We start from the raw sequence: 15,454 nt of genomic DNA on the forward strand, positions 1-15,454 counted from the left end.
GCATTTCCAATCATTAAGACTCAAATGGGATTTTCTATCATATCCTCGCGCTTTTCCCTCTAATTGGTTATAGAAACATGGATGGAGACTCCATTAAAGATCATCAAGGAGTTTCCCAAGTCAATGTACCAGAAGAGAAGAACCCTCTATTGTCAACCAAGAAATGAAATAAATTTGCTGAAGGGGAAACTTTAGAATCATATTTGACAAAATTGTTCTTTTGCTACCTCTATCCCCAGTCAGGGACTAAAACAATAACAATTACAAATTTTCCTCATGCTACAACAGCGAAATAATCTACCAATTCTAGTGTTTAAAACCTATTTCATGTTTCGAACTGTCGATAAATATAGTCTAAATCCTGAATCTAGCCTCATCATACAGCGTGATACAGCTAAAAACAAATTCAGATCATTCATTTCTTCTTCTTCGACTTGTTAGAGAGCGACTGAGTATATGCAGTGCCCTGTATAAAAAGACAAAAGGAAGTTGCAAATTCTTCGATACCAACTCCAAGTATAGAAATATACTTAAAAAGGCCAAATCAAATCCAACCAAACATCACCCGGACCATAACATAATAACAACTACTACTACGTCGTAATCCCAAACTAGCTATGGTCAATGATGAATCAACTTCATCCATTCTGCCATTTTTCATCCTATTTCATTCCAATACTCAATAATTTGTCTTTTATTGGAAACGAATACAGAGCAATCGCAAAAAGAAAACACAACTCTAAAAATGTAAAATTAAGTGATCGAGACGAACATTCAAATAATTAAACCTTTATTTTGGCCAAATTGAATCTCACTACCCAAAATCATACAAAGGGAAGATAAGCTAATGTTAAAACAACATACAGTTCCCCACATTATCCTGCATGAGCATGCAGAAAATATATAATCACAGAGATTTAAGTTTAACAAGTGTAAGATAACCCTGCACCCACTATTCCATTGTGATCACAATTGACTCGGAACTGGTATAAAAATTTTATCTTTCAAAACAATGCATACAGTACATGCAAAAAATAATAATATATCTAAAGTTAGAGCAATTGGTCCAAGGGGGGAAATCTGAATCTGAGAAGAACAACGTAGAGGAAATGGAGTGTGGGGGCAAAGAGATCTGGATCTGAGGAACGAACCTTGAAGAATTGATGAAGAAGATAGGAGGGCGAGGAGAAAGAAGAGCCTAATTGCCATTGTGCTGAGAAAGAGAAAAATGGAGGACCAGAGCAAGAGGAGAGAGAAACAGTAATGAAGCGCTGATTAAAAGAGAAACGAAACAGTCCGGCAGGACAACACTCTGCGAAGAGATGTCTTTTTACCCGTGTAGGATTTTCATCGCGTGAAAAATGAGGAAGTCCAAATTGACGTGGAATATAAATCCGTAGAAATAACACCGGTAGCCATTTTTAATGGTGCTAATTATAATTTACAACATATTTTAAAAGGAAAAATAACATTTTTAGTTCCTGCAATTGGCTTATTCCAGTTTTCATTTTTTTTTTTATCGAAAATATTCATCAATCAATGCATTAAGGACGAGATATGTCCACACGATTTACAATCCAGCCTGGGAGTGTACTTTCCCAAAAAAAAAATGTACTAAAGAAATAAATAACTGCACTAAATTATGAGCAACGGAATTAAACATCCTAGGAATATATACAAAAGAAACATGCTCAAGGATTGAAGACATGTTCCAAATATCCTCACAAGTCACTTTAACATCCCAAGAAGCCTTCATATTTTTCTTCAACATATCTACTATACCTTTCGCATCAGAGAAAATATGTATTTTCCTCCGTCTATTTTGAATTGCCCTTTCAATAGCTTTCCTAATTGCAAACGCCTCAGCAATCATGACCTTCCCAACAAACTGAATCGGGGATTCATGGGCATGAAGCAAAGTACCCTTGTTGTCCATAGCAACCAACCCAATGCTTACTTTCTTTCTTTCCATATGTAGCCTTGCATCTACAAATAAACAAATTCCATCTACGGCATCATTAGTGAAGACTCATAACTTTTTTGTAAAGTACCATTTGGTGAGTTAGCAAGCCTTATTTCAATGAATTCATTATATTCAAACAACATTTTTGTAACAATATTAGGAGGTTCACTTTTTTTATTACTAAACTACCAAAGATTTCTACCTTTTCAAATATGCCATATGATGATTACACACAAATTTAGCACCATAACAAAATCAGAACATTTGTTTGCCTTGTTAATCTTATCATTCCACCATATAGAGAAATTAACAATACCATCAATGTCATTCCAATTAACATGACTCAATTTCCATTTTTTTTAAAGAATCGGGACAATTAAAAAGCATATGTTCTACAGTTTTATTTTCTAAGCCACATTTTTTACATACACCATTAACTTGATTCATTCTCTTCCTTAGAATATTACTTACAGGTAAAGTGTTAAGCACACATCTTGTAAGGAATTGTTTATGCTAATTTTTAATATCCATAGCCCATAAATAATTTTAAAAAGCTTTAGGAAAAGAATGACAACTAGATTGAGCAATATTCTTGCTATTCTCACCTTGTTTGCCTATATTTTTGTAGTATGATAACCAGATCTAACTTCATAGTTACCGAATTTGGTAAAGTGTCATATTAATTTATCCCTGAAAGTTGTGGTGGATAAAGGAATTATCAAAATAACATTTATATCATCTTCACAAAAAAGTCTATTTAATTCTTCCAATTTTCAAGTCCCAGATTCTAGATTTATAGCTCTGTCACTCTTAGGTCTTAGTTACATTAACAATACTTCTATAATGTCTAAAATTAGTAGCATTTGGAATCCAAGGATCTCTCCAAACATAAACATTTTTCCCATTAGCTACTCTCCATCTTAATCTCTTCTCTAGTAATTCTCTACCCTAAATAATACTTCTCCAAGTTCAAGACGCTGATGAAGAAATTGTAGTATTCAATAAGGAGTTATTAGGAAAGAATTTACTATGTAGGACGCTCGAAGGAAGTAAATCTGGATTAGTTAAAATTTGCCATGCCATTTTAGCTAACATTATTTGATTAAAATTCTTAATATCCCTAAAACCCAGCCCCTCTATATTTAGGTTCACATAATTTACCCCATTTTTCAAAGTAAATATTTTGGGTTTTACCCCCTTGGCTCCACCAAAAATTTGATAATATAGAGGTAATTCCTTACATAACCCATATGGAGGATACAAACAAGATAAAGTATATGTAGGTATAGCTATTAAAACTGCTTTTAACATAACCTCTTTTCCAACCGGACTTAGAAATACTCCTTTCTATCCTTTAATCTTAGTACGCACTCTATCCTTAATAAAAACAAACATTAATTTTTTTCTTAGATCTTCCTATTACCACAGGTAATCCGAGTTACATATCATTTCCTTGGCTTTGTCCCAATATTAAAAAACTATCATCTTTCTCGGTTTCTATGATATTCTTACTAAAATAAATGGCAGATTTTTCTACATTAATTACTTGACCAGAATATTTTGCATATAACCTTAATATATCTATACTAGTACTAGAATTTTGAGTATCAGCTGAACAGAAGATTAAAGAATCATCCGCAAAAAGTATATGGACACTAGGTCTATTTTTAAGAGAGTGATGAACCTTAAGCACAAATCAAAAATAAATATGGTGATAACAGGTCACCCTGCGTTAATCTCCTTGTTGGCTTAACCCATCAAGTTGCTTCACCATTAATGTTAAATCTATAACTTGTTGCTTCATTCGCAAAAAGTAAATGGAATACACTAGGTCTATTTTTAAGAGAGTGATAAACCTTCAACACAAATCAAAAATAAATATGGTGATAACAGGTCGCCCTGCCTTAATCTCCTTGTTGGCTTAACTCATCCAGTTGCTTCACCATTAATGTTAAATCTACCCTAAATAATACTTCTCCAAATCCAAGATGCTGATGAAGAAATTATAGTATTCAATAAGTAGTTATTAGGAAAGTATTTATTATGTAGGACGCGAGAAGGAAGTAAATATGGATTAGTTAAAATTTGCCATGCCATTTTAGCTAACATTATTTGATTAAAAGTCTTAATATCCCTAAAACCCAGCCCCTCTATATTTAGGTTCACATAATTTATCCCATCTCTCAAAGTAAATATTTTGGATTCCATCCCCTTGGCTCCACCAAATATTTGATAATATAGAGGTAATCCCTTACATAACCCATATGGAAGTAAAAAATAAGATAAAGTATATGTAGGTACAGCTATTAAAACTGCTTTTAACATAACCTCTTTCCCAACCGGACTTAGAAACACCCCTTTCCATCCTTTTATCTTAGTCCGCACTCTATCCTTAATAAAAGCAAACATTAATTTTTTTCTTAGATCTTTCTATTACTGCAGGTAATCCGAGTTCCATATCATTTCCTTGGCTTTGTCCCAATATTAAAAAACTATCATCTTTCTCACTCTCTACGGTATTCTTACTAAAATAAATGGCAGATTTTTCTACATTAATTACTTGACCAGAATATTATGCATATAACCTCAATATATCTACACTAGTACTAGCATTTTGAGTATCAGCTGAACATAAGATTAAAGAATTATCCGCAAAAAGTAAATGGAATACACTAGGTCTATTTTTAAGAGAGTGATAAATCTTAAGCACAAATCAAAAATAAATATGGTGATAACAGGTCACCCTGCCTTAATCTCCTTGTTGCCCATCTAGTTGCTTCACCATTAATGTTAAATCTGTAACTTGTTGAAGTAATACACTTCATTATCCAACCCACAAATATGTTAGCAAATCTCATTCTTAAAATCATTTCCTTAACAAAAATCTATTCAACTCCGTCTTATACTTTGGACATATAAAGTTTTATAGCCATAAATTTCTCTCTTCCTCTTCTTTTATTTTTAAGCAAATGCATAAATTCATGAGCAAGCACCACATTATCAGTAATTTATCTATTTCCAACAAAAGCTACTTGATTTGGTGAGATAACCATAGGAAGAAATTCTTTCATTCTAGCCACTAACACTTTAGCAATAATTTTATAAGCAGTCGAACACAAACTTATAGGACTAAATTGAGCCACAAAGATAGAATTTTTAACTTTAAGAATCAAAATAATTAAAGTTTGGCTCCATCCTGAATAAAAGAAACTTCTAACTGCTTCACAAACATATTTACCTATATGCCAATACTTTTGGAAAAAAGTGAAGTCATTCCATCAATACCTGAAGCTTTTAAGGGATGCATTGAAAAAGTAGCCTTTTTAATTTCAGCATCTCGTACATCTCTTACTAGTCTCCTATTCATTGACTCATTAATAGAAATTGACACATAAGGAATAATATGCTCAAGATACGATGGTCTAGTTGATTTAAATAAGTTAGTATAAAAATTTTCTACCATTCCCATTGTAACGATCTAACCGATCGTTTTGAACTTTAGCATTTCGTTCGGTGGTTCAATGTCTTGAGAAGTTTCGTATTGTGTATTATACGTTGCGTGTGTGATCGAATTCGATTTTCGAGTGATTTGGGATTGATTTGGAAGAATGCTTCTTGTTTATTAAGTTTAGGTGGTAAGAGTTAACCGGAGTTTGACTTTTTATGTAGATGACTCCAGAATGGTATTTTGATGATTTCAATAGTTTCGTATGGTGATTTTGAACTTAGGTGTATGTCCGAATTTGGATTTGGAGGTTCGTAGATTGATTTGATGCATTTTGGCGAAAGTTAAAAAGTTGAAAGTTTGGAAGGTTGAGAGGTTTGACCGGGAGTTAACTTTATTGATATCTGGTTTGGATTATGATTTTGGGAGTTGGTATAGTTCCATTGTGTTATTTGGGACTTGCATGCAAAATTTGAGGTCATTCCGTGTCGATTTGATATGATTCGGCGCGCGTTGTAGAGGTTAAAAGTTCATTAGGCTTGAATTGAGGTGCGATTCGTAGTTTTGATATTGTGTTTTTGGTGATTTGAGGCCACGAGCAAGTCCGTGTTATGTTATGGGATTGGTTGGTGTAATTGGACTGAGTCCCGGGGCCCCGGATATGTTTGGACAAGTTGTGGATCATTTTATAACCTTGTTGCATTGCTGAAGAGTCTGGCTACTAATGCCATCGCACCTGCGGATAAAGGACCGTAGATGCGGCGTAGCAGAAACGGCCAAGAAGGCGCAGGTACGGACTTTGGTTGGAGAAGGCAGGGATCGCAGATGCGGTCACCCTATCGCCGAAGCGGAACCGCACCTGCGGATGGGTGGTCACAGAAGCGTGAGCGCAAAAACGCATTTGTGACCACAGATGCGATCTTCGACTGTTGATGGGTTCTCGCAGGTGCGAGACCATTGCCGCAGAAGCAGCCTTTGCAGAAGTGACCATTTGACCGCAAAAGTGGAATGTCTGGCAGATTACATATAGTTCGAGGGTTTGCCTATTTTTATCATATCTTGAGTTGTAAAGCTCGATTTTGGGCGATTTTGGAGGGGATTTTCACGCTTTGGACTGGGGTAAGTGTTCTTGACTCGGATTTGGTTATATTTCATGATTCCATCTTTATTTTTATCATTTAATTAGTGATTTGAATTGGAGAAATTGAGGATTTTTATAAAAACTTTCTAAAACATAAAATGATAATTTGAAAGCCGATTTGAGGTCGAAATTGGATGATTTTGGTATGGTTGGACTCGTATCGGAATGAGTGTTCGTATTTTGCGAGTTTTTTTGGGTTTCGAGGTGCGAGCCCGGGGTTAAATTTTTGAGTTGACTTTTTAATTTTCATTAAAGATCGAAGCTTTATTATCCGGAGTGGTTTTCTATAGCTTTTATTTATGATATTAAGTTATTTGGATAGATTCGAGCCGTCCGGAGGTTGTTTCACACGGGGAGGTATATTTAGAGTATTGATTTAGTTTTTTTGAGGTAAGTATCTTATCTAACTTTGTGTGGGGGAACTACCCTTTAGGATTTAGGTTGATTATATTATTTGAGTTATGTGGAAGACTTGTACATGAGGTGACGAGTGTTTACTCGGCTTATATGTTGAAAACTTGACCGGTTTAGACTCTTAGGCTTCTTTCATGTATTTATTTGAAATTGTTAGCACATGTTACATCTTTTATTTGTAAAGTTTACTCTTATATGCCTTATTTGAAGTTGTTACCTCTTTTATTGTAATGTGACCTCCTTTATTATTGAGTTATTTTTGATTGAAATTATTGTTACATGATATCCTTTTGTTTTCGGGTTATTCTCATTCATTTAGACGTAGTTGCTATTTCATGACCATCTCTTTCATTGTTAGCTTATGTCATTCAATAGGATTTGAAGTTACCATTTCATGAAAATACCATCATTATTGATTTTATTCTTAAACAGTTAATTGAAGTTGCAGCTATTGAAAGTCATTAAAATGTTTTAGTTGAAGTTGTTGTTTAATGGTGTATTGTTCATTGTTGAGTTATTTTCCCCATTTCAATTTTGTTGCTATTGAGATTTTTGTACACATCATGGTTGAGCTGTGGGCTATGTGTTGTAGTGATATTGGTATTGTTATTTCGGAAAGGTGGTGGCCTACGGGCACTTGTGGTAGGAGTTGATATGTCGTGTTTTTATGATGTTAGAACATGTGATTTTTTATATGGTTTGATTGTTGTTATGCAAAGCATTAGGGTGGTATCTCACTGTGATTAATTGTGCAGAGTGATACGGGTGGATATTGATATAATGTATGGGCGGAGTGATACATGTGGCTATTATACGGAGCGATACAGGTGGCTATTATATTATTGTCTGGGTGGAGCGATAAGAGTGGCTATTATGATGTTATCATACTGAGAGATAAGGGTGGCTATGTCAGGGATGATAAGTGATGGCCTGGGGGCATTATGTTGATGATCTTCGTGTGATGGTGTGATTTACTTGTGTATGTCATGCACCTTACGTGACTTGTTGTGTTGCTTTCAATGAGCTACTCGATGAATTTGATATTACTTGTTGACTTGGACTGTGATAGTACACTCGCACATGCATACACTGTAGCATGCCACTTATACCAGTTCAGGAGTATGAAACTTGACATTCATTGATCATGCCTATATATTCTTGTATTATCCGCTTCCATTGTGATGTTGAGCCTGTATCATGCCGGGCAGATTGTGATGTTGAGTCTGTGATCATGCCGGGTGGATTTTGGTATAGAGCCTGTGACCACGTCGAGTGTATTGTGATTGTGAGCCCGTGATCATGCTGGGTGGATTGAGATATTAGCATATGAGTTGTCCACGCAGTTGTGATTAATAATGTGGGCACAAGGTGCCGTGAGCATATGATTTGTGGTTGGAGACTCGTGACTTGTGTTTATGAGATGAGGTATCTCAGACTAATTCTGTTGTGAAACTTGTGTTAGAACGGTTTGAGTATTCGGTTGTCATTATTTTTCCTTAATTGGTTTTGTTGGTACTTAACAATGTTCGATTACTTTACGGTTATATCACATGTTTATTCCTTATTGTCATTTACTGCTAATTGTTTCCATTATAAGCTTAATACTATTTACTGCACATGTTATGACTAGTAGGTGTCTTGACTTGTACCTCGTCACTACTCCATCGAGGTTAGTCTTGATACTTACTAGGTACCGATCAAGGTGTACTCATACTACACTCTCTGTACATTTTTGTGCAGATCCAGGTATTGGAGATAACAGACTCAGACAGAGTTAGCTTCTTGATCGCAAGGATTCAAGGTAGAGTTGCTTGGCCGTCGCAGTTCCTTGGAGTCCTTTTCCTTTTGATTATAATGTTACTTCGATATCCGAACAATAATATATTTTGTTTGAAGATATTTCTATGTATTCAGCTAGAGTATAGTCACACCTAGTCTTGGGAGGTTGTTGTGAGTATTGTCGCGTAGGCTTGTTTCACCTTTATTTTGATATTCGTATTAAACTCTGTTTTAAAATATCATTGTTAAACTGGCTTAATTATTGTAAATAATCGGCTTACCTAGTCTTAGAGACTAAGTGCCATCACGACGCCTATGGTGGGATTTTGGGTCGTGACAAGTTAGTATCAGAGCTCTAGGTTCATAGGTTCTACGAGTTACGGGCAAGTTTAGTAGAGTCTTGCGGATCAGTGTGGAGATGGTTGTACTTATCTTTGAGAGGCTACAGAACTATTAGGAAGATTCCGCTTCTTTCATTCCTGTCGTGCGGATTTGTTGATTTCGAAGTTTGAGCCTTTGTATCTCTATTTTCTCACAGATTGTGAGGATACACGCTACCAGATCAGCCGAGCAGACACCTGCGCCCCTTGCTAGAGCTGCGAGAGGCTGGGGCCATGGTAGAGGCCGAGGAGGGGCACGTGCTGCAGCTAGGGTACCTGCCAGAGCAGCAGCTGAGGAGCCACTAGTAGCTCTGGTTAGGGGACAGGCACCGGAGGCGCCTGTCGCTACCCATGGACTTCAAGAGAGTTTAGCGCAGTTCCTGAGAATGTTTGGTACATTGGCTCAGGCAGGATTGATCCCAGTTGCACCAGCTACTTCGCAAATTGGGGGAGGAGCTCAGACTCCTGCCGCCTGTACTCCAGAGCAGTAGGCTCACATTGATCAAGTTCCGGGTGTTATTGTAACACCCAAAAAATTTCAAAGTACTTAAGTGTAAGGCCTGGTAAAATTTGCAAAGAAAATAATGTTTCATGATGCCGGACTAGGCTTATGTGTTTGAGGATTATAGAACGGCTCGGACTTTTTGGGTTGAACAATGCACGGGAATGAAAAGGAAAACTTTTGGTGGAAAAGTTCATTTATGCGGTCCATTATGCGACCGCAGAACCACTCTGCGGACCGCATAATAGCCGCAGAGTGAGGCAGTTAATTGAGTCAATTGGAAGCAACTATGCGGTCGACTATGCGACCGCATAGTGACCGTATACACAGCCAGTTCTTTTTTCTATTTTGTAACCAACTATGCTACCGATATGCGGTCCGCATATTGGTTATGCGATCGCATACCTTGTTCCGGAGCTCCATTTTTGGATTTTTAAAACCCGACCCTATTTCGTTAAATACACTTTTTGGGTCATTTTTGAGCTATTATCTGACATTTTAGAGTGAGAGAGGGTGCCCTAGAGCGAGAAGGTGTTCTCCAATATTTGTCCTTCAATTCTTTCCCAAGTTTTGGAAGATTAAGAAGGGAAACTCACTAAGTCTTCATCCTAGAGGTAAGATTCTACACCCTAACCCTCAATTTCGAATTTTGTGTAGAAATGGATAATAAGCAAGATAATTTCTGGGAAAAAGGATTGGTTATCTTACATACATGTGTTATCAAAGGATGTAGGAAGATTGTTGAGCTAAAAATGGTAAAGATTGGGTTGTGGGATGATGGAATCCTCCATAAAAAGGGCCTTGAAACCTTAATGCACACCTAGTGTTTGATAAAATGCTCAATTGAGCTAGAACTATAATCATCTTCCTAATTGTGGTTCAATTTGTTATATTTCTAAAATAGATTGAAGTTGCTAAGAATTCCGGAACGTTTTAGAGTTTAAGGAAGCTCAATTAAGGTATGTTGGCTAAACTCTTCTTTAAGAGTTGGAATTCTCATTATCCTTGTAAGTTCCGAGATGTTGATTATAAATTGAGTATTCTGATAGGTTTTGTGATGAAGATATATGTTCAATTCTATTTCAAATGCTCTTATAATATTGCATTATAAATTGAGAATGTGTCCCAAACTATGGATTACGTATCCACATGTTATAACTTCTAGTCGTGATTTATGTGAAAGTTATTATGCTAAGTTGTGTAGAGATTGCGATTGTGATACACCTCCACCCGCATACATTGGGGTGAGGCGGCATGACCGCTTTGTGTGGGGATTATGGTATAGAGATTGTGATTGTGATACACCTCCACCCGCATATATATTGGGGTGAGGCGGCATGACCGCTTTGTGTAGGGATTATGATATTGTGGAACTGCACCTCCACCTGCTTACATTAAGGTGAGGCGGTACGACCTCTTTGTGTATGGTTTTGGTATTGTTGTAGCACCACCACCCGTATACATTGAGGTGAGGCGGCATAGCCGTTTTTTGTAGGTTCTTGGTATTGTGGTTATACATCCACCCGTATACATTGAGGTGAGGCGGTAGGGCCGCTTGATTAGAGTTGTGGTATTGTACGTACACCTCCACCTGCATACATCGGGTAAGGCGGAGGGGCCGCTTTGTGTGAAGATGGTTATAGATGATCTCATCTTAAATCCTATAAATGTTGCTGATAGCTTTTAATAAGCTTGCTATGGTTGAGACAATTATCTATATTATTCTATTGCCGCACTGGTTCATCATAATTATCTTGTATTTCTAAATTCTTAAATTGGTGTTTAGTTTTCATACTAGTACTATTCGACGGTACTAACGTCCCTTTTGTCGGGGGCGCTGCATCTTTAAATGGATGCAGGTGGTTCCACAGTAGGAGACATTGATCAGTGATAGCAGTACACCTTCTTCCCAGTTGACTTGGTGAGCCCCACTTCATCCCGGGGTCATGTATCTTTTGTTCTTTATGTATTATGGTTGAGGTATAGCCGGGGTCTTGTTGCCAGCACTATCATTGTACTCTTCTTTATCTATAGAGGCTCCGTAGACATAGTGTGGGTTGTGTATTGGTACTGGGAAAGACAAACTATGCTATTTTGTGGTTGTATTACTTGTCCATTTGAGACTTTAAAAATGGTGAAACTTATGGTAAGAAATTGGTAATTGCAGACATGACCACTTTATTGTTTAATTAAGGAAAACATATATTCTCTTTATTCCTGAATGAGTTTGGGTAGAAGAAATCTAACAGGCTTGCTTGGTCGGGTTCACTCGGTTGAGCGCCGGTCGCGCTCCATGGTTTTGGGGGAGTGAAAATCTTGGCATCAGAGCCTAAGGTTTTAAAATATCTTAGGATATCTCGGAGCCGTGTCTAGTAGAGTCGGTGTGTTGTCAACCACATCTATAATTAGGATGCTACATGGGCATTTAGGAATAATACCATTCTTTCATGTTCTTGATCGTGCGATAAAGCTGGTTGTAAGATTGTTCCTCCTTTAACTCCTGCGTTGCTCTAATTTTCAGTACATGGCACCTAAAAAGAAGGCAAGAACTGGCCAAAAAGCCAATGTCACTCCAGGAGTGACAGTTGACCCTATAATTGATGATGCGGGTGAGCACCCGAGGAGTGGGAATATTCCTCCAGTTACTACACTGCCTGACTCTACTACAACTGATCAGACTGTACCTGTCCCTACACCTACAGAAGGTGCAACAGTTCCTCGAACTAATATTCCAGTTCCACCTCCAGCTCCAGCTTCCAATTCTGGTGTGTCTGATATTGATATTAGGGGAGTCATACAAATGTTGACACAATTAGTGGCTTCTCAGGCCCAGAGATCGAGTGTTGGGCCAACTTCTTCCAGTCATCAGGGGGAATCTGCTAGTTCCAAGGTGAACAAGTTTCTTCAATTAGATCCTCTAGTGTTTACAGGTGTTGATCCCGAGGAGGACCCCCAGGACTTCATTGATGAGATGCATAAAGCTCTCAGGGTTATGCATGCTACAGAGACGGAGGGATTAGAGTTGGCCTTTTACCGCCTGAAAGGGGTGGCCTATTCTTGGTTTGAGTTATGGGAGGAATCCCGTGAGGAGGGAAGCCTTCCGGCAAGGTGGGGTGAGTTCACAGATGCCTTTATGGATCATTTCTTGCCTGCTGAAACTAAGGCAGCTCATGCCACTGAGTTTGAAAGCCTGAAGCGGGGCAATATGAATGTGTAGGAGTACTATATGGAGTTTGCATGCCTGTCCAAGTATGCTATTCACATGTTGTCCACTATGGAAGCTAGAGTGCGCAAACTCCATATTGTACAGGGCCTTAGCCCCTTGGTTATCAACGAGGCCTCTACAGCTGCCTTGAATTACGATATGAACTATGGTAAGATGGTGGCATTTGCTCAAGCCACAAAGACCCGCAAATTAAATAATAGAATGGAGCATCAGAGTAGCAGCAAGGCCCGGTTCACAGGCAACTTTGGTGGTTCTTCCAGTGGTAGTGGTGGTAGGTCGACATTCAGGGGAGTGTCATCAGGACCATCCCAGTCTTTCGCCCAGTCTTCGATAGGTGCACAATCATCTGGACCCAGTCAGGGCAACAGGGGACCCCACCAGCAGGGTCGGCCCGATAGAAGGTTTCAGCAGCGGAGGCGTCCATGCCCTAAGTGTGGGAGGATGCACTTTGGGTCCTATTTCATGGACCTACCAGTATGTTATGGGTGTCGTTAGCGGGGTCACATTCAGAGAGATTGCCGCTCGTCCCGCCGAAATGTGGGCAGAGGCGCGGCACAGCCAGCTAATTCTGCAGCTACTACATCCATAGCACCTCCAGCTCGAGGCACCCCAGCACCCGCAGGGCGTGGTGTAGCTAGGGGTGGTGCACATAATTTGGGAGGACCCAACAGATTTTATGCTATGCGGAGACGTCGGGAATCAGAGGCTTCTCCAGATATTGTCACAGGTATATTGACTGTCCAATCTCATGATGCATATGCTCTTATTGATCCCGGTTCCACTTTGTCATATGTCACACCTTATGTTGCTATTGAATTTGGGATAGAACCAGAATAGCTTTATGAGCCGTTCTCTGTATCTACTCCGGTTGGTGAGTCTATTTTGGCCGCGCGGGTTTATAGGGATTGTGTTGTCACATTGCGTGGTGGAGACACCGTGGCCGATCTTATTGAATTGAGAATGGTCAATTTCGGTGTGATAAATGGGATGGATTGGCTTTATTCATGTTTCGCCAAGCTTGATTGCCGAACTAGAACTGTTAGGTTCGAATTTCCAAATGAGCTAGTTATTGAGTGGAAGGGTGATGATGTAGTGCCAAAGGGTAGGTTTATTTCCTACCTTAAGGCCACAAAGATGATCAACAAGGGGTGTATTTACCATTTGGTCCGGGTTACGGACACCGATGCTGAGGCACCTACACTTGAGTCCATACCTGTTGTGAATGAATTTCCAGGAGTCCTTCCGAATGAACTCCCTGGGATCCCACCAGACAGGGAGATTGATTTTGGGATTGATGTGATGCCAGACACACATCCTATATCTATTCCACCCTACAGAATGGCACCAGCAGAATTAAAGGAGCTAAAGGAACAATTGAGAGACTTGTTAGAAAAGGGTTTTAAGTGTGTCGCCTTGGGGAGCACCAGTCCTTTTTGTAAGGAAGAAAGATGGGTCACTAAGAATGTGTATTGACTATCGGTAGCTTAATAAGGTAACAATCAAGAATAAGTACCCACTTCCAAGGATAAATGACTTGTTTGACCAATTGCAAGGTGCCAGGTACTTATCCAAGATTGATTTAAGATTTGGGTATCACCAATTGAATATTAGGGAGTGGGATATTCCGAAAATAGCTTTTAGAACCCGGTATGGGCGTTTTGAATTTCTGGTGATGTCTTTTGGACTAACAAATGCCCCAGCAGCCTTCATGGATCTTATGAATCGTGTTTTCAAGCCATTCCTCGATTCTTTTGTGATAGTGTTTATTGATGATATTCTTGTATATTCACGAAATCGAGAGGACCATGCCGGTCACCTCAGGGCAGTGTTGTAGACTCTGTATCAACACCAGTTGTATGCGAAATTTTTGAAATGTGAATTTTGGCTCGAGTCTGTGACATTCTTGGGTCATGTTGTCTCTAGTGAGGGGATTAAGGTTGATCCTCAGAAAATTACGGCTGTGAAGAATTGGCCGAGGCCTACAACTCCAATAGAGATTCGCAGTTTCTTAGGCTTAGCTGGATATTACAGAAAGTTTGTGGAGGGGTTTTCTACTCTTGCCTCTCCATTGACTAAATTGACGCAGAAGGCAATTAAGTTCTAATGGTCAGATGCTTGTGAAAAGAGTTTTCAGGAATTGAAAGCAAGATTGACTACGACACCGGTGTTGACTCTACCAGAGGGTATAGATGGATTTGTGGTATATTGTGATGCTTCAAGAATCGGGCTTGGGTGTGTATTAATGCAACATGGGAAGGTGATAGCTTATGCTTCTTGGCAACTAAAGAATCATGAAAAGAACTATCCAACACATGATTTAGAACTTGCGGCAGTGGTATTTGCATTAAAAATTTGGCGTCATTATTTATATGGGGTCCATGTTGATATATTCACAGACTATAAGAGCCTTCAATATATTTTCAAGCAGAAGGAATTGAATCTGAGGTAGAGAAGATGGCTTGAGTTACTCAAGGACTACGACATCGATATTCTATATCATCCGGGAAAGGCCAATGTTGTGGCTGATGCTCTTAGCCGGAAATCTATGGGTAGTTTGGCTCACTTAGAGGCATATCAGAAGCCATTAGCCAAAGAAGTTCACCG

At 38.7% G+C, this 15,454-nt stretch overlaps 1 protein-coding gene and 1 long non-coding RNA gene across 2 annotated transcripts; one reads left to right on the forward strand and one right to left on the reverse strand.

Annotated features, from left to right (window-relative positions):
* Window positions 1-268: 268 nt before the first annotated feature.
* On the reverse strand, window positions 269-1,288 carry LOC138908725 (uncharacterized). The gene is made up of 2 exons (XR_011415124.1): window positions 1,152-1,288; window positions 269-466 (listed from the first exon to the last, which is right to left on the reverse strand). It is a non-coding gene; the product is annotated as an uncharacterized lncRNA (long non-coding RNA).
* Window positions 1,289-10,283: 8,995 nt separating this feature from the next.
* Window positions 10,284-13,345, forward strand: LOC138907551 (uncharacterized). The gene is made up of 4 exons (XM_070198149.1): window positions 10,284-10,379; window positions 12,146-12,233; window positions 12,441-12,727; window positions 12,842-13,345. Exons 1-4 carry the CDS (start codon window positions 10,284-10,286, stop codon window positions 13,343-13,345), a joined length of 975 nt encoding a protein of 324 aa, XP_070054250.1.
* The last annotated feature ends 2,109 nt before the right edge of the window (window positions 13,346-15,454 follow it).

The sequence above is a fragment of the Nicotiana tomentosiformis genome, chromosome 3, assembly GCF_000390325.3.
Source record: "Nicotiana tomentosiformis chromosome 3, ASM39032v3, whole genome shotgun sequence".
NCBI classification, from domain to species: Eukaryota; Viridiplantae; Streptophyta; class Magnoliopsida; order Solanales; family Solanaceae; genus Nicotiana; species Nicotiana tomentosiformis.

Bases quoted from the DNA above. Each gene is read 5' to 3' on its own strand.
- LOC138907551 (XM_070198149.1), top strand. From the start codon at position 10,284: ATGGATAATAAGCAAGATAATTTCTGGGAAAAAGGATTGGTTATCTTA. The intron at 10,380-12,145 runs GTAAAGATTGGG...TCTAATTTTCAG, and splicing joins AGATTGTTGAGCTAAAAATG to TACATGGCACCTAAAAAGAA. The intron at 12,234-12,440 runs GTGAGCACCCGA...TGACACAATTAG, and splicing joins CCCTATAATTGATGATGCGG to TGGCTTCTCAGGCCCAGAGA.